The 20,533-nt window shown below is 40.8% G+C and overlaps 1 protein-coding gene across 2 annotated transcripts in view; it reads left to right on the forward strand.

Annotated features, from left to right (window-relative positions):
* Positions 1–20,533, forward strand: part of sorl1 (sortilin-related receptor, L(DLR class) A repeats containing) — a 195,923-nt gene that overhangs the window by 42,008 nt on the left and 133,382 nt on the right. For both annotated transcript variants that reach the window (XM_072593453.1, XM_072593454.1), the window contains exon 2: positions 4,252–4,368. In XM_072593453.1, coding sequence (XP_072449554.1) covers positions 4,252–4,368 — 117 coding nt within the window. The remainder of the gene's footprint in view (positions 1–4,251; positions 4,369–20,533) is intronic.

Consider the following 20,533-nt stretch of genomic DNA (forward strand, 5'->3'; position numbering starts at 1 on the left):
TTCCAATGAAGCATCGCTAAAACTAAACAGCCAGCAAATCCTTGAGAAGCAGTTTTGCTATCTTTCTTTTATTTTTCCTTTAGTGGGATAGGTTGAACTGGAAACCAGCTTTACTTCATGGGGGAACAAAAATTCCCAATAGCACAGTATTGGGAGCATTTGTTTCATTGGCATGTTTGTTCTAACGACCAGCCATTAGAGTTTTCACCACCTTATCAAAGCAGAATTCTAATGGACGTGCTTCCTAACTGTAAGGTGGTGGCCCTACCAGAATTATCTATGGTGTCATTCTCATGTTACAATTGTTGGCTAGCAAGATGAGCATAGTGAGTGATTTTTAAAAAAATTTAAATAAATGTATTTGTTCGTAAAATGTGGGAGGCATTTTCCAAAGGAGCAGTTCCTCATGCCCTATTGGAAATTTATCCCTTAGCTGAAATGATAATGCAGAGTCTTTAAAAAACGATCATGTTTTTATTAATGGGTTCCTGCCATGCGTTAATTGCTTGCCACTTTACAAAAGCGATTAATGCTCTGCCACTACCAATCTTTATTCTCCTGAAGAAATGCATTATTTTACTGACTGTAAAATAGTTTATGATACCTGAGGTTTTTGCATTTTTTTAACCTGAGGTGTTAATTGGGTTATTGTGCTATTTGGATGTATCACAGTTGAGTCTAATCCTAACACTGGACAAACGGCCTTCTACTAGGGATCTGACTTGACAGAGTTAAGCAAAGACACTGGCTGTTTCTGAGAATTAACCTTTCAAAATATTCAATTTTTAAAATTACTGGACAGCAGCATGATACTGCTGTCTAAAGTGTATCCTACAGAATATTTTGTACAGATCTGAAAGCTGTACACAGCTTGCTTATGTTCTTATAGGCCACCTGTAATTCTTTTCTTAGTTCAATTCTCACTGTGTAATTTTGAGCAGCAAATGGGGAGGCAGTGATGTATTGGTAATGACATTGGACTCGTAATCCATAGCCCCAGGGTAATGTTGTGGAGTCATGGGTTCAAATTCAACATTGAGGCAGATGGTGAAACTTAAATTTAATAAAAGTCCAGAATAAAGAAAAGCTAACCTAATGCTGACCACATAACTGCTGTTGATCTTTGTTGTTTAAAAACCCAATTGGGTTACTAACGTCTTTTTAGGGAAGGAAATCTGTCATCTTATACCTCATGTATATATGTGATTCCAGACCCACAACAATGTATGGTAGACTCTTAAACCCCCTCTCAGTAATTAAGGATGGGCAATAAATGCTGGCCCAGCCAGTGGCGCCCACAGCCTATGAAGAATTGAAGCAAAAATGGGATTGTGTTATTCACTCACTGCAGAGTGCGGGTAACGATCTAAAAACGTTAGAGCAGCTTCAGTTGGCTTTCCAGCCAGCATTAGTTAATGATTGTCACTTCCTCCGTCATCATGACGACTAGGTCCTTGTTTGCCAATTTAATTTGGAGAAGTCAAAGTATTTTCATCTAAAAATCTAAAATATTGGCCGTGTTTAACATTTTCTGATGTGTATTGTGGTGTGGGTGGATAGGCAAAGGAAGTAGAGAGGAACAAGAATTAAATATGAAAGATTTCTGGATTAGAATAATTGAATCCCTACAGTGTAGAAACAGGCCTGTCGGCCCAACAAGTCCACACCAATCCTCTGAACAGTAACCCAACCAGACTCCTTCCCATACCCTGTTATCCTCCATTTACCCCTGACTAATGCACCTAACCTACACATCCCTGAACACTATGGGCAATTTAGCATGGCCAGTTCACTTGCCCTGCACATCTTTGGACTGTCTGAGGAAATCCACGCAGACACGGTGACAATGTGTAAACTCCACACAACAGTCGCTCACAGCTGCAAACAAACCCGGGTACCTGGTGCTGAGAGGCAGCAGTGCTAACCACTGAGCCACTGGGCTGTGAAACATTTTTAATATACAATTGTTGGAAGGAATCCAGCTGTATGAAAATCCCATGGGGAAGAATGCAACACTGAAAAAGGAATTCTGTTTTTTGGGGGGTAGGCATTTTTGAGGAAATGTGACAAACATTTATTTCTAATTTTTAATTTTATTTTGTGTAAACTTCAAATGGTGAATGTTCAAATGTGCATCCATGGTCTTATATTTGTAAAGCATTTTAAGATGTCTGTCTTGCATTTAAAGATTATTACTGAGTGAGAATATATTGGAAGACAAACAACATTTTCAATGGGCACAAGTTACTGGAAAAGCTCAGCAGGTCTGGCAGCATCTGTGGAGAGAGCAGAGTTAACGTTTCAGGACCAGTGACCGTTCCTCAGAACCTCTGATCTCTCTCCACAGATACTGCCAAACTTGCTGAGCTTTTCCAGCAACTTCTGATTTTTGTTTCTGATTTACAGCATCTGCAGTTCTTTTGGTTTTTATTTAACATTTTGAATGGACATTTGTTTCCTTGTTTAAAGATGAAAAGTTGTTTCAGTATTCCAAAGCATGAAACAAATAAAATGTAATAGTTTACTCATGACCTTGGGAAGTGCCTTTCGGAAAACACTAGATAGGGATGAAGAATTTTTCATCCCTGTTTTGCAGAGTTCATGTTCCAGAAATAAAACAAAACGTATGGAATTGTGTAATGGCACAAGTTTTGATCTTGGGCTACCATTGCAAAAGTCCCTATCACTGAAACAGCAGCCTGACCTAATGTGCTTGAGTGCGTAGTGGGGTTGAATTCATGAGCTTCTGATTGCAAAGTGAGAGTGCTACCAAATGCCTGCTCTTCCGGAAAAGCCTGTTATTCCTTTTTCTAGATCCACTCGATTCTTGCATTCTTCGCAGTACCTGTTCAATATCTTCAGCCTTATGTTCAAAGCTTTTCAAATTTTGTGCTGTCTTGAATTTTAATCCTTCTCCTCGCCGTTAAAAAATCTTGAGCGAGGAAAGTCTCACCTATGTCACACTAAATATCCCTCTCTCTAACCAGGTTATTATAAAAGTCCAAATTTGATGTATATCAATATAATCAGGACAAAAAAACAAATCTTGCATTGACTGCTCTTTATAACCTTCGGCTGTCTCAAAATTGTTTTTATGGTGAATAGAAAAAGACAGGTGGTGGAACAATCTGTGCATTTTAATAGATTTTCACATTTCTGCGAGCAGAACAATAAGATTCACTTTGGTTAACCGTTAATTTAAGCAGTGATTTGCAATTATGTAAGATTGCAGTTTGCTAGTTAGAATTCTGGGCAGAAAATGCTTGCATTCATTGCTATAGTGACTTCGTTGCTCAGACATTGTCTTCCACAGACTTTTTTTTTTGTCTTTTTGAATGCAGCGTGCGACCATTTTTAATGCTGTAATATAAAATAAATTTTCCATGTGAAATAGCAAATATTGCATCAATTTCTGTAGTGAAAATAGGTTTGGGATATTATAAAGTAAGCTATCCATTGACCTTGTTTTGTGTTTGCATGCTGGTGTTGACATCTGAATATTTGTAAGGGGACTTCTGATGCAACTGCTTAATTTTTTTAAAGACTCTCACTAAATGTGTACGTAATAGGAGCACAATAGATTGCTTGGCCTGTTGAACCTACTTCACTAGTCAATAAGATCATCGCTGATCTAATTACTCCATTTTCCTGCGTTTTCACTTGTTGCTTATCAAAAATCCATCTATTGCTTTCTTTAGAAATATTCAAGGACTTGTTGCCATCACCTTTTTGAGCAATGAAGTTGCTAAAAAGACCTTCTGAAAGGGGAAAAAACAAATTCCTTATCTGTCTTTAAATGGTCAACTTCTTTTTCTTTTGAAGCAGTTACCCTTTAGTTCTAGATCCTCATTGAAGAGGAAACCTACATTCCATTGTCAAAACCCTTCACAATCTTGTATACTTTAATAAAGTCATCTCTTCTCAACTCATCTCAGCAGATTTTAAACTGAGCCTGTCTACTCTCTCTTGGTTAGATAATCTGCTTATTCCAGTAATAGTCCAGAAATCGTTTCTGAACTGCGTCCAACACATTTGCATCCATCCTTAAGTAAGGAGACCATTATTGTGCACATTACTTCATCTGTGGCCTGACCAATACTACGTACAATTGAAGCATAACCTCCCGGTTTTTTGGTTCAGTTTCCCTTGCAAGAAATAATGATATTCTATTTGCTTTATTTTGTGAATTATTAATTGTGGTATTTTTAGTGACTGACTGATTATTAATGATACATCATGATTTTATTGTAGGTGAACCTCAATGATTCACACAATCAAATGGTTGTTCACTGGGCTGGAGAAAAGAGCAATGTGATCGTGGCACTTGCCCGGGACAGTCCAATTTTGCAGGGACCTCACACTAGTGCTGTAAGTGAAATGTTTAAAATGTCACTTATGTATATCAAGATGGCTTATGTTGCCAAGTATCACACTTAAGATGTGGAAGATCATGCAGATTTTCTGGATTCTTTAAAACAAAACAAAACTATCCTGTGATAAATGTATTATTTATCAGTTGTTGGCATTTGTTCCAATGTTAAATGTAACAAGTTGCTCCAATTTTAGTAAAATCGATTGAAAGTTTCAAATAAGGCATTTTTGTGTGCATTTATATGTAAAATGTGCTTTGTGTGTACATTGTTGTAAATTCCTATCTGGTTTGTTAGTGTCCTTTTGCAGGCAAAAAATCTGCTTCCCATGACCTGTCTGGTCCATATTTGATTCCAGACCCATAGCAGTGTGGTTGCTCTTAGCTGCCCTTAGGATTGACCTAGCAAACTACTTGGGGTTGAAGTCATAAATGGCAATGATAGATGGGCAATAGATGCTGGCCTTTCCTGAAATGCTACAGCCTGTGATTGACCTTTTACAAAATAGGAATATTAACTCTGAGATTTTTACACAATATCATGTTTTTGTTTCATGCAGAGCATGGAACGAGTAGCAGCACTAGATATGCAGATGGAGTACAGCCTGCCGTGACTCAGCAAGACAAGGATATTGCCAGGGATGGAGGGCTTGAGCTATATATAGGGAGAGGCTGAACAGGCTGGGGCTGTTTTCTCTGGAGTGTCAGAGACTGAAGGGTGACCGCATAGAGATTTAAAATCATGAGGGGCATGGATAGGGTAAATAGACAAAGTTTTTTTTCCGAAGGGCAGGGGAGTCCAGAACTGGAGGACAAAGCTTTAACGTGAGAGGGAAAGATTTAAAAGGGATTTTCATGCAGCAAGTGGTGGTGTGTATGGAATGAGCTGCCTGAGGAAGTGGTGGGTGCTGGTACAATTATGACATTTAGAAGGCATCTGGATGGGTATATGAATAGGAAGGGTTTAGAGGGATATGGGTGAAATACTGGCAATTGGGATTAACATAGAACATAGAACAATACAGCACAGAACAGGCCCTTCGGCCCACGATGTTGTGCCGAACTTCTATCCTAGATTAAGCACCCATCCATGTACCTATCCAAATGCCGCTTAAAGGTCGCCAATGATTCTGACTCTACCACTCACACGGGCAGCGCATTCCATGCCCCCACCACTCTCTGGGTAAAGAACCCACCCCTGACATCTCCCCTATACCTTCCACCCTTCACCTTAAATTTATGTCCCCTTGTAACACTCTGTTGTACCCGGGGAAAAAGTTTCTGACTGTCTACTCTATCTATTCCTCTGATCATCTTATAAACCTCTATCAAGTCACCCCTCATCCTTCGCCGTTCCAATGAGAAAAGGCCGAGAACTCTCAACCTATCCTCGTACGACCTACTCTCCATTCCAGGCAACATCCTGGTAAATCTTCCCTGCACCCTCTCCAAAGCTTCCACATCTTTCCTAAAGTGAGGCGACCAGAACTGCACACAGTACTCCAACTGTGGCCTAACCAAAGTCCTGTACAGCTGCAACATCACTTCACGACTCTTGAATTCAATCCCTCTGCTAATGAACGATAATACTCCATAGGCCTTCTTACAAACTCTATCCACCTGAGTGGCAACCTTCAAAGATCTATGTACATAGACCCCAAGATCCCTCTGTTCCTCCACCTGACCAAGAACCCTACCATTAACCCTGTATTCCGCATTCTTATTTGTTCTTCCAAAATGGACAACCTCACACTTGGCAGGGTTGAACTCCATCTGCCACTCCTCAGCCCAGCTCTGCATCATATCTAAGTCCCTCTGCAGCCGACAACAGCCCTCCTCACTGTCCACAACTCCACCTATCTTCGTATCATCTGCAAATTTACTGACCCACCCTTCGACTCCCTCATCTAAGTCATTAATAAAAATTACAAACAGCAGAGGACCCAGAACTGATCCCTGCGGAACTCCACTTGTAACTGGGCTCCATGCTGAATATTTACCATCAACCACCACTCTCTGACCTCGACCGGTTAGCCAGTTTTCTATCCAATTGGCCAAATTTCCCACTATCCCATGCCTCCTGACTTTCCGCATAAGCCTACCATGGGGAACCTTATCAAATGCCTTACTAAAATCCATGTACACTACATCCACTGCTCTACCCTCATCCACATGCTTGGTCACCTCCTCGAAGAATTCAATAAGACTTGTAAGGCAAGACCGACCCTTCACAAATCCGTGCTGGCTGTCCCTAATCAAGCAGTGTCTTTCCAGATACTCGTAAATCCTATCCCTCAGTACCCTTTCCATTACTTTGCCTACCACAGAAGTAAGACTAACTGGCCTGTAATTCCCGGGGTTATCCCTATTCCCTTTTTTGAACAGGGGCACAACATTCGCTACTCTTCAGTCCCCTGGTACCACCCCCGTTGCCAGTGAAGACGAGAAGATCATTGCCAACGGTACTGCAATTTCCTCTCTTGCTTCCCACATAATCCTAGGATATATCCCGTCAGGCCCGGGGGACTTGTCTATCCTCAAGTTGTTCAAAATGTCCAACACATCTTCCTTCCTAACAGGTATCTCTTCTAGCTTATCAGTCCGTTTCACACTCTCCTCTTCAACAATACGGTCCCTCTCGTTCGTAAATACTGAAGAGAAGTACTTGTTCAAGACCTCTCCTATCTCTTCCGACTCAATACACAGTCTCCCACCACTGTCCTTGATCGGACCTACCCTCGTTCTCGTCATTCTCAGGTTTCTCACATACGCATAGAATGCCTTGGGGTTATCCTTGATCCTATCCGCCAAGGATTTTTCATGCCCTCTCTTAGCTCTCCTAATCCCTTTCTTCAGGTCCCTTCTGGCTATCCTGTATCCCTCCACTGCTCTGTCTGAACCCTGTTTCCTCAACCTTATGTAAGCCTCCTTCTTCCTCTTTACTAGACATTCAACCTCCCTCGTCAACCAAGGCTCCCTCACACGACCATTTCTTTCCTGCCTGATCGGTACATACATATCAAGGACACGTCGTATCTGCTCCTAGAAAAAGTTCCACATTTCCACCACATCCTTCCCTGACAGCCTATGCTCCCAACGTATGCTCCTCAAATCCTGTCTTACAGCATCGTAATTTCCCTTCCCCCAATTGTAAAAACTTCCTTGTTGTGCGCACCTATCTCTCTCCATAACCAAGGTGAAAGTCACAGAATTGTGGTCACCATCACCAAAATGTTCACCCACTAACAAGCCCACCACTTGTCCCGGTTCATTACCGAGTACCAAATCCAATATGGCCTCCCCTCTGGTTGGACAATCTACATACTGCGTTAGAAAAGCTTCCTGGACACACTGCACAAACACCGCCCCATCCAATCTACTTGATCTAAAGAGCTTCCAATCAATATTTGGGAAGTTGAAGTCACCCATGACTACGACCCTGTGGCTTCTGCACCTTTCCAAAATCTGTTTCCCAATCTGTTTCTCCACATCTCTGCTGCTATTGGGGGGCCTATAATAAACACCCAACAAGGTGACTGCACCTTTCCTATTTCTGACTTCAGCCCATACTACCTCCAGAGGCAGATCCCCCTCAAACTTCCTTTCTGCAGCCGTTATACCATTTCTAATTAGCAATGCCACCCCCCCTCCTTTTTTAAGACCCTCCCTAATCTTACTGAAACATCTGTAACCAGGAACCTCCAACAGCCATTCCTGTCCCTCATCTATCCATGTTTCCGTGATGGCCACAACATCGTAGTCCCAGGTACTGATCCACGCCTTAAGTCCGCCCACCTTATTTCTGATACTCCTTGCATTGAAGTATACGCACTTGAGCCCATCTCTGTGTCCGCAAGTAGTCCCTGTCAGTGCTACCTTCTCCACAGCCTCCCTACAGTCTTGGACATCCTGACACACAGCTAGCTTACTTGCTGGACTACAAGTCCGGATCCCATCCCCCTGCCAAATTAGTTTAAACCCCCCCCGAAGAGTGCTAGCAAACCTACCCCCCAGGATATTGGTGCCCTTCTGGTTCAGGTGCAACCCGTCCTGTTTATACAGGTCCCACCTTCCCCAGAATGCAGTCCAATTGTCCAAATATCTGAAGCCCTCCCTCCTACACCATCCTTGCAGCCACGTGTTCAACTGTACTCTCTCCCTATTCTTTGCCTCTCTGTCACATGGCACTGGCAACAACCCAGAGATGACGACTCTGTCTGTCCTAGCTTTTAGCTTCCAGCCTAACTCCTTGAGCTCTTGAATGACCTCCCCACCCCTCTTCCTACCTATGTCGTTGGTGCCAATGTGTACCACGACTTCTGGCTGCACACCCTCCCCCTTAAGGATTCTGAAGACACGGTCCGAGACGTCTCGGACCCTAGCACCCGGGAGGCAACAAACCATCCGAGAGTCTCGCCCATGTCCACAGAACCGCCTGTCCGTCCCTCTAACTAGAGAGTCACCTATAACTAGCGCTCTCCTCTTCTCCCCCTTTCCCTTCTGAATCTCAGAGCCATAGACCCCTTCACTGCAGCTTACACCTGCAAGGCTGTCCCCCCCCCAACAGTTTCCAAAGCTGAATACTTATTTTTTAGGGGAATGACCACAGGGGAACCCTGCACTGCCTGCTTCTTCCCCTTCCCACCTCTAACTGTTACCCAGCTACCTCTGTTCTCCGGCGTAACTATGTCCCTGTAGCTTCTATCGATCACCCTCTCAGCCTCTCGAATAATCCTCAGCTCATCCAGCTCCAGTTCCAGTTCCCTAACTCGTTCGGTGAGGATCAGGATCTGACTGCATTTCCTGCACACGAAGTCGGCAGGAGTATCGGTGGTCACCCCTACCTCAAACATCCTGCAGGAGGAACATTCCACTGCCTGCGCTGCCATGACTGTACACTGTCTCCAAAAACAAGAACACTGAGTCAATAACCTGTGGACTTTAAAGTTAGGTTAGAGGAGGCCCTACGAAAGTAGGACCTGGGGTCTAGAACACACCCACTCAAATACTAATCACTTGCCTTCCCGCCCAGCTATGCGCTCCAACCTCACTTCCGCTGCCCGCTACAGGTAAGTAATTTTGAATCAAACTGTCTTACCTTAGCTGTAGTCTCCCGGGTTCGTTTTTCCTCGGCCGCTGCTATAGGATATCTGGTCAGCATGGATGCGTTGGACTGAGCGGTCTGTTTCCATGCTGTACATCCTTATGACTCTGTAAGATTGCTTATCACTACTTTTTTCAAGAGGAAGTAGTGAGAGACAATAAATGATGATGGGCCTGTCCCCAGCAAGACTTTGAGCAGTACATTTTTTTTAAAAAGTTCAATTCATTCTTAAGTTAAGATTATGATACTTGTGCTATAAACCCTTACTCTTTTCAGAGGTTGGAGTAATAAGAACTTAATTGTATTCAGGTAAATTTTGTTCTTTCCATAAATGATCTGGTTAACTGAGTGTAATGGTATTGATTCACTTAATTTGGTGCATGAATGTCTCAGCAGTTGCTTCCAGGTTGGATAGATTGCTTTTTGTTTTTGCACTGCTGCTGTTCTCAACAGTGTAGCAAGGGAGGATCTAGTAGAGGCACTTGCAAAAATTTCACTTCCTCTCTAGTCACAGAAGAGGCGCAAGAGGACAGCCAATATGATATCATTATTCAAGAAGGGAGCTCGGGATAAACCAGAAACTACAGGCTAATCAGGCTAACCTCACTGGTGGGGAAACTATTTGAAGCATCTTGAGGGACAGAATTATTCTGCACTTAGAGATTAGCGACTAATCAAGGACAGTCACATACTTTTTGTTAAGTTTACAGTGTGGGGGTGGGGTCTTGTCCGACCACCTTAATTGAATTTTTCAAAGAGGTGACCAGGTGTGTAGATTAGGGTTCGCTTTTGATAATCTACTTTGATTTAGCAAGGCTTTTGATAAGGGTCTGCATAGGAGACTGATAGCAAACATAAGAGCCCAGGTAATCCAAATAAATCTGGCTAATTGGATATAGCATTGGTCAAGTGTTAGGAAGCAGGGGGTGATGTTTGAGAGATGTATTTCTGACTGGAAGATTGGGTCCAGTGGGGTTCCACAGGGATCAGTGTTGCTGTGATGATGCTCCTTTAACAAGGTTATGTTGTCCTTGGCTTTTTTTTTTCAGAGAGTTCATAAAGACACAGACTCCAAAAAGTCTAGATTTGAACAGGTTTTAGGGCCAGTTTGATGATAGCTAACAGATACTGCCTCAGTAAAAGGCTTTCAAGTTTTTAAACAAAACTCTTGTACAATGAAAGAGGAGTGGCTAGTGCTCCCAGCTCAGCTTATCTCTGGTTTGATTTGCTTTCGTTTGGTTTTAACACAGTAGTGTTTTAAAGCTGCTGGACCCAATGAAGCAGGCCCATGCTTTTCACCCTTTAAATTTAGATTAGATTCTCTACAGTATGGAAACAGGCCCTTCAGCCCAACAAGTCCATACCGACCCACTGAAGAGTAACCCACCCAGACCCATTTTACCTATCCTCTATTTACCGCTGACTAATGCACTTAACACTATGGACAATTGAGTGTGGCCAATTCACATGACCTTCATGTCTTTTGGATTGTGGGAGGAAACTGGAGCACCTGGAGGAAACTCGTGCAGACACTGGGAGAATGTGCAAACTCCATACATACAGTTGCCCGAGGCAGGAATCAAACCCGGGTCCCTGGTGCTGTGCAGCAGCAGTGCTAACCACTGAGCCACCATGTCACCTATGCCCCCATGCTATTGATTCCTCCATCAAGGGAAGGTGCAGGAGGGTTAGAGTGGATGTGAGGAAAAACCTTTTCATCCAGGGAATGGGGTATCTGGAACTAACTGTAAGGGCGGGAAGGGCAGAAGACGTCAGACATCAAAAACATATTTTGAAGTACACTTGCAATATGGAAGCATGCAGGGTTATAGGCCAAGTGCTGGAAAATGGTAGCTGTTTTTGACCAGTGTGGATTGGCAATGGGCCGAAGGGCCCCTCTACATGCTGTAGACATCTATGACTCTTTCTGATGGTTACAGTTCTCAGCTTGATGCCTTACCTAACTGTGCTTTTTTGCAATTTTTAGGGCCTGTTCCAAAAGTTTCAAATGTCTGTCAAAGTATCTCCTCAGAAATCCAGAGCAGATTTTTATTTCTGCATAATAACTTGAATTTATACAGCATTAGCATAACAAAGTCTCATAAAATGCTCAATTTTATAGTATAAATTATTCTAATTGATTGTCACAAATTTTTAGGTAATTTGACAAGAATAATTCAAAAAATTTGCAAATTGTCATCAAATACTACTTTGGAAATCTATTCAACAGTAGTAGATTGGTTTTCTGCATTGTAAATTGTTTTAGCTGTCAATATGTTCTCTATATGTGTAAATCCCTATGCATTCCTCCATTTCGACTATCAAGTCAAGATTGTGCTACGCCATGTGTATAATTTTCAGAGAAGTTTACATTTTCTTTATATATTTAATATTTTAAATACTTAGTCACCAACCCAGCTATTTTCCATTGCACCTCCGCTAACTGTCTTGTAAGTTTAAACCGCTTTTATAATTCTGACTTGACCTGACGGAAGTAAAACTTCAAGAAGAAATTCAATCTTCATGCCAAGTAGACAATGGTACAGCTGTAAAAATAGAATGTATAGGTATGAATGTAGAAGAAATTTGCAATCTTGCTCTGCGTGAAGTAATTTTATTTATCCATTGTCCTTGTCAAATGAGGTGAAAGAAAATAAGTAGCAATTTACTGAAAGCTGTTGATTGTACTTGAGAGGACTAATGCAAAGTAAAACTGCTGTAGTGGATTATGTGAAACATTCAAATTCCATAGGGAGACAACTCTAATGTAGACAGCTTACAACACAGACCAAAAGAATAATTATTTGTATGAATTTAGTAAAGGAGCTTAATTAACATTGTTGACGTGGGTTAGCTTATCACGATTTTCAGCAATGTGCCAGTTTAAAAACTTGGCAATAGGCATTCTTACCAGTGTTGTCCTTTTGAATGTGGTTGAGTTGATGAGGACTGCTAATTGCATGTTCCTACTCAGTGTAGTTTGACCCAGTTTCTACTGCACCACGTGGTCGTGCCAAATGTAACAACTTATTAACACGTTTGTGGAGACTTGGAGGTAGAGAGTTGGGATGCATTAAATTCATTTCTGACATTCAAATTTTAAAAATTAGACCTTTTAAAATAAAATTAGGAAGAAAGGGGTGAAATTGGGTCGTATTGAATGAAGAGAAAGCTGAATAGTATACTGTGTTTCATATGTGGCAGATTGGAACGCCACTGAATTAACTTTGTGGCCGAATTTGGAAAAAGCTGTGTCAGAAATAAGTGGATTGCTGTACTGGGAGCTTCCTGTGTGGGTCCATATTTTTATGTGGGCAATCTTAATTGAAATAAGTTGAGGATAAACAGCAGTAGTTGGGAGTTCTCGGCATTTAACATGTACTGTAGTGTTTAAATGAATTTTCCCAAAGCACAACGTTTAGAACTGTTATTCAATCATAAAGTTAAAGTTCCATGATTATTCTGTCCTTGAAATGAAATAAATATAATGCTTATGTTGCTGCACTTCTTCAGTTTGCCAGACTGGAAAACCTAAGCATCATCCACAGCATTGTAGTCCTGAGTTTTATTTACTATTTTCTGCCCCCCCCCCCATAAGCAGTGGCAAAATCTGAATAATGTAACAGTACAGGATTACAGGAACTCACAGGTTTGCCTGCGAAAAACCATTTTTAACAAGACAAATCATCTTGTATCTGGAATTTGTCCCTCTGTCTTATTCTGTCACTATCTTTCCCCAATTTATTTTAACAAGATCTTGTAAAGACAGTTTTTAAAAACAAAATTCTGTATTTTTGATTGTGGACTGAAATAGGAAAAGGGCTGTCTTTAAAAATCAAGGATTAAGGAAGGTATTGCTATAGCTTATTAAATCAAGCTGCCAGCAGTTGTTGTAAGTGCTGTTTTACACTTTTATTTGTTCAACTGTGGGCTGTCAAGGGGATGTTTGGGGGAGGGGGTGCAAACTGGCACCAGGGAGTGTGTACAAAATGAGATTCAGCCAGTAACAAATAGTTGATAAATCTGTGTTGTGATGACCAGTTGTTACTGACAACTGACAACTTGTGGGCGGCACGGTGGCACAGTGGTTAGCACTGCTGCCTCACAGCGCCAGAGACCCGGGTTCAATTCCCGCCTCAGGCGACTGACTGTGTGGAGTTTGCACATTCTCCCCGTGTCTGCGTGGGTTTCCTCCGGGTGCTCCGGTTTCCTCCCACAGTCCAAAGATGTGCAGGTCAGGTGAATTGGCCATGGTAAATTGCCCGTAGTGTTAGGTAAGGGGTAGATGTAGGGGTATGGGTGGGTTGCGCTTCGGCGGGGCGGTGTGGACTTGATGGGCCGAAGGGCCTGTTTCCACACTAAGTAATCTAAAAAAAAAATCTAAAAACCTTCTGTCTGCCAACAACCATGAGATTGATTTGCAGGTAGTTGAATAACTTTTATGAGAATGAGATAGGTCAAAAGCCTTTAGACCTCGAATAGAGAAGTGGTGTCCTTTCTCTTGCCTAGTGTCTGTCTTTTTTTTCCTTGCCAGTTTCTGTAAGCTGTTGCTTTTAACCAATAAGTCAGAGTCTTTATAAGTTGTGAATCAGTTGCTCAGTGCCTCCTGCAAGCTGCAGAAAATACATGGAGAAGAGCTGTCAAAGAGAGGCAAGCCAGGGGATCATCTCAATGACCCTGTAGATAGGGACATTGAATTGCTTTCCCAGTTTGCCAGTCATGTCCAGCCAAGTGTCTTATGTGTGTGTTTTAACCAGTAGAGTTATATGTTGACTGTTTATAAGAGTATACCTGTAGCTAGAATTTATTTATTTGTATTAAATAATAATTCTTGTTAAATACAAAAAAGCTGAACCTTGTATTGTTAATTTGGATCTAAAAGTCAGGTAAATTGGGGAATTTTCTGTACTTTTAAAAAAAGCTTCATACTTTTGTGACGACCCTGGGAGTGGTGGGGCCTTAATTTCTAGCATGCTGTGCCCAGTGTGGCGTGACAATTTTCACAGAATCATGAAAATGTTAAAGCACAGAGGAGACCATTCAGCTCCTTTTGTGTCTGCGTTGGTTGTCTGAAAAAGCAATTGACCTAATGCCACTGCTCAATCACCTTCCTGTGATCCTGCACCACCTTCCCTTTTTGCAGAAAATAATTCCATTCCTTTATGAATGCTTTGAACCTGGTTCCACCACACTCACTGTCAGGCAGCCTATTCCAGATCTTAACCATTCACTGCATCAAAACGTTTCTCCTTATGTCTCCATTGCTTCTTTGTCAATTGTATAAAATCTGTGCCGTCTCATTCTCGATCATTCCACTTTCTTCATAATGTGATAGGTAATGGTAATATCTTGGAAATGAGGGAAAAAACATTTTTTTAACTCACTGGCAGCCGCCTATCTGCACAATTTATAATAACAGAATATTCTCCAATGACTGTCCTATAATGTGACAACAAGTCAATGATCTGGAAAATGAGAGCGAGAAGTCTTCTTCAGTTCTATTTAAAGAAATACTATCACTTCTATGGAGATTTCATGACCTCAGTACGTCCGTAAACCATGCAGCAACTAATAAAGTTATGAACCCAACTGATAGTAAGACTGGACAGCTTGGATCATGGAGTGAAACTTGGCTTGATAGACCATAAGTTCTTGTTTTCTTTTGCAGGACAAAAAGATCAATCACTGAACATATTCATGAGGCTGACAAGAGAAATATGTTTATTACACTTGACATGAACTATTGGAACGATTTCACTACAAATATCAAAAAGAAAGATTCATCCTTTTTTTATCCCAGCAAATCTCTGAAGAGTCACACCTGACTCCACACTCAAGCTTCTTGTTCAGCTGGCACTGCTGTAATTGGTTTCCTTTTGTTAAATTTCTACAGGCTCACAAAATGCTATTTACTAACTTGGATCATAATTACTGAGCATGGATTTCCCACACTTGAGTAAATATTGAGTGGTACATCGAGCAGATGTTTCATGGAGCCTAAATATACTTGTCATACAATGACAAAATAATATTAACAGAGCAAAAGCGTTTGTTCATGTTATACATTTAAAGGTACATCTGTGCAGTGTTGGTTGAATAGTGAAGATAATATTAATATGCCATAGTGGGAAGCACAATTGAGAGAAATTCAAGATAATTAAGATTCAGGATGTGCTAATAAGTTATTAGTTAAGACCAGAAGAAATAGAAACTGGGGAACTTGACCACTTTATTACAGTAATTCAAGCCTAGTGTAAGAAAAAGTTTTAGATTAACGTTCAGGATGCTGACTGCTTTGCTAGTATTATACTTTGATAAAGTTCAACTTGATGGGGAGTTGTACTGATGTTGGAGAAAGTGAGGACTGCAGATGTTGGAGGTCGGAGTTGAGACTATTGCTGGAAAAGCTCAGTAAGTCCGGCAGCACCGAAGGAGGAGGAGAATCAATGTTTCGGGCATAAGCCCTTCATCAGGAATCTGCTGCTCTTCGGATGCTGCTTGACCTGCTGGGCTTTTCCAACAACACCCTCTCAAGTTGTACTGATGTGTTTTCTTGTCATAACGTGACCTTCCATCCTTCCAGCAGCTGATTTTCCACCAATTATACATACAGTAACCCCTGCCTCTGGGAAAGTGGGATGGCTCAGTGGTTAGCACTGCTGCCTCACCGCATCAGGGACCCGGGTTCAATTCCTGCCTCGGGGTACTGTCTGTGTGGAGCTTGCACATTCTCCCCTTGTCCACGAGGGTTTCCTCCCACAGTCCAAAAATGTGCAGATTAGGTGAATTGGCCGTGCTAAATTGTCCGTAGTGTTAGGTGTATTATACTGTGGAGTATCTAATCTAATCTACAGTAAGGGTCTGGAGCCCTTGAGGTCAGTATTGAAGCTGGATAATATGCTGCATCTTCAGTTGTGTGCATGCTTTGCCCAGTTGAGGTCTAAATTGGGAATTATAGATCTGAACTTTTAATATTACAAGGGTAAAGACAGCAAGTATTTCATTTGTGTAATGTTTCCCTTTTGGGCTGTAGTGGCACAATGGTAATATCCCTACTTGGAGCCAGGAGACCTGGGTTTATCTCTCATCTGCTCCTGAGATCCGTAATAGCATTTCTGAACCGGTTAATTAGAAAATATTTCCGTTGGTACATTCTGCAAGGTCATAATGGTCACACCCCTTTGTTTTGCTAATGAAAAGCCTTAAAATGCCCTGCAGTAAATTCACAATTTGGTAGGAGGCTTAAATGGGAGTAAACCTGAAAATTACTCTAAAAGTAACTCTCTAATTATCAGAATGTCAGAGGTGAAGATTTTGTTCAGAAAGGCTGCTTTGCATGGCATTGGATTTGTTGTGGCATTGCATGTTGGTCATACCAGAGAGAGAGTATGTGTTGACTGCAAGTGAAATGACTGGTTGTCCTCTTAAATCTAATTGACTGGAAGTAGGTGACTGTTGAGCAGATTTACCCATGTTAATACTAAAGTGGTCATATTGCCAAGGTATGTTTCTTGCAAGGGTTCAACTGGCTGTTGGAAGTGGAGTAGAATCGAAGACTATCTGTAACTTGATGAACAGTCTTACACTCCGGTAAATGAATTGAAGAGAGAGGTTTCAAAGGTGATGTAGAAGATTATTCTAAATTGTTTTTGTCCTTCAACAGTTAGATATTTTGAGTCATATTTTTTCAAAACTCTAGGGCGAATTGCAGTTTCTGCAAATTGTGGTTTAAAATAATTAGTTCATAAACCTAATTGCTGTTTGTAACCCTTCATACCATTATTAGATTTCCTCCCTCCCTCTCTCCATATGTAAAACTTAAGCTGATAATTAATGTGATAAAGCGTAAAATTTTGGTCACACATTCCTGTGCCATTTTCTGCTTGTCTTTCCAAACTAATGGCAGTAATTTCTGGGGAATAGTTTCAATCTAACCTGCCGAGAGGAAATTCACTGGCTGGATTGGGTTGACTGCCTGATCTTATTTTTCACGCTTTGTCTGAGTTTAGTCTCCATTTACTTTTAATCAAGAGAAAAAATAACAGGTTGGGTACAAGATTGCATGCAAACTTGGCTGTTTTCTGCGCACAGACCAGATTTAAAATTTTCCCCATATGCTAAACCAAATTATACTATTATAGTTTGGAATAATCAATTTTTCATGGACCAGACAAAAAAAAATAGAAGCCACGACATTGAAATAGCTGATTGACGCTTTCAATTTGCAGAATTAAATGGCTTACAATAGTATGTTGTCTGGTCTGATTTTATTGCTTATGCACATAAATAATTTTGGTTATTCAAGGAATGAAGTTTTATTTTAATTTACATAAGCATTAAATTGTTAATAAAGTATGCTTTTTTAAAATAAGGCAAAACCTGGGGGTTCTTTAATCTGCATCTTGCATCCACACTATCACTGAAACAGAGCAGGGAATCCTAACTGCAGATTTGGAGAAATCACAATATGTTTATTATTACTTCTATGCTTAAATAAATCGACCCACTTGCCTGTTTGCATGTCTGCAAAAGCTTTTGTTTACATCTACAGTGATGTTGAAGGCTGAACCACCAAAGGTATCCCCTTGCTGCATGTACGTTCCTTAGGGCTCTGTTTCCAAGTTACAGTAATTGTTTTTTTTGCAGCATAGTTTGCCAGGTTAAGGTCACAGTGGGCCCTAAATAATCCCAATGGTATTTTTATAAACCTCACGCAAAGATGCAAGGAAATAAATCAATCCTTGTCTATGTTCCTGATCTCTTGTGTGTGCATGCAATCTTTGTCTCCGTTTTAAAGCTGTATGCTGGTTAATTTTGCCTTAAAATTGTATTCTGACAGATGTAGAGTTTTAAACTTCCACTGCCTCACCCATGAAGTGGAAAAGAAAGTTTTGCATTTATATAACAGCTTGTATGATTTCAAAATCTCCCAAGGTGTTTTAACAACTGCTGAATTAAGTGTTGCAGTGAAGGATGTAGTTTTGAAGAAGTTCAGCAATATTTCTTGCATTAATCAACAAGCTATTCAACATGTAGATTTAAATAAAAGTTCACAATTTTGTATTTATGTAGCTCCTTAATGTAATAAATTATCCAAGGTCCTTTGTCTATTATTAAACAATGTTAGATACCAAGATGTCATTTAGAATGAAGGCATAATTTAGATAAATTTGTTTTCAGAAAATTATTTTTAAATTCCACTTACAAGTCATGCAATGAAACCTGGTACACTTCTCACTGACCACTTCACATAAGTCTGTATTTGGTTTTGCCAAGACCACCATCCCTTTATTCAAAACACTTTGCATTGCTTTGTGTTGACTAAGAGCAGATTTACTAATGAATTGGATGTGAGGAGAGGGTGTAGTAAGGTACTGCCAGCTTGTGGTATGGCTATTCTACTGATGCATGTATGAAACTGCACAAAAAAGTTACTTTCCCACAGGCTTTATCTTTAAGAACCGTACATTTCAAAATCCTTCTTTGCTTTCACATTTCCATATCTTGAAAGTGCTCGGATCTGAAAACAAAACTTTCCAATAAAGCAGTACACAAAGTGAAGTAGAGGTGCTTCCACTAAAACTAGTCACTAGTATTTTAGTTTTGCTGCAGTTGGTGCAGAAAGTGACATATTTGTAGGTTTTTGGTTAAGAATTTTGGTAGGAAAGTGCAATTAATTGTCATAGATGACTGTATATTTTCATCATGATTAATGACAGCATGAAGTGGCTGTACCACAGCCATGTTCAGTTTGTTTTAAGCTAGATTCTGACCTCCTGATCTATATTTCTATATTCACCTCATGATCATCTTTACTCCTAACTTTTATCATGAGCAATTCTTTCTTTTTTTTTGTTTCAAAAGTAGTTTAGTTTTAAACATTCCATCTTGTACTTCATGTGTATTAAAATTTTCCTTAGAGTTGGGCAATGAGTCATAATTTCTGTGCTATTTCTCTTTCTTGCCATACACTTGATGGGGTTGGATAGATAAGTCTCTGCTGTAAAAGAGTTTGATAGCCATTGGGTCTTTCTAATAATTTGAGGAGATCGTTTTGAAGACTAACACAACTTTGCATTTATGTAGCCAGTGGAAATCTTTTGTTTGTTAAAAAAGTATAGCTGAGCAAGTGTTAGCTAGCTTGTGTATCAAGTAATCTAAAATGGGAAAATCCTTTATCTATACACTTTATTAGATTCCCTACAGTGTGGAAACAGGCCCTTCGGCCCAACCGGTTCACACTGACCCTCCGAAGAGTAACCCACCCAGACCCATTTCCCTCTGACTAATACACCTAACACTTTGGGCAATTTACCATGGCCAATTCACCTGACCTGCACATCTTTGGACTTCGGGAGGAAACCGGAGTACCCGGAGGAAACTCACGTAGACACAGGGAGAATGTGCATGCCAACCAGATAGCCCAACCTAATCTAGTCCCAATTGCCAGCACTTGGCTCATATCCCTCCAACCCCTTCCTATTCACATACCCATCCAGATGCCTTTTAAATGCTGTAATTGAACCAGCCTCCACCACTTCCTCTAGCAGCTCATTCCATACACACACCACCCTCTGTGTGGAAAAAGTTGTCCCTTAGGTCCCTTTTGTATCTTTCCCTTCTCACACTAAACCTATGCCCTCTAGTTCTGGACTCTTTTCTCTCTCCCCCCCCCCCCCAACCCCCACCCCACCTTGGAAAAGACTTCCCCTTGACTTCCTTCCCCCAGATTGTGTGTGGATATTAAGACGCACATTTTCTGTTTTTGTTTTTCTTTAGTTTCATTGTGTTTTTTCTTTGCTCTTTTAGTCTTAGTTTCAATTTCAGATTTGAATTTTCTGCCCCTCCGGTGGATGCAAAAGATCGTGTGACACTATTTTGAAGAGCAGATACATTCATGTGATATTGTATTCAATGTTTATCCCTTTTTTGTTAAATTAAGACCTGCTGTTGTTTTTCAGACAATGTTCTGTACAAATTGGCTGCAGCTTTCCTACAACAGAGCAGTGGCATTTCTGGCTGTGAAGTGTTTCGAAACAATTTAGAGGCAGTGCCTAAAT

Source organism: Chiloscyllium punctatum, chromosome 23 (assembly GCF_047496795.1).
Source record: "Chiloscyllium punctatum isolate Juve2018m chromosome 23, sChiPun1.3, whole genome shotgun sequence".
Lineage (NCBI taxonomy): Eukaryota > Metazoa > Chordata > Chondrichthyes > Orectolobiformes > Hemiscylliidae > Chiloscyllium > Chiloscyllium punctatum.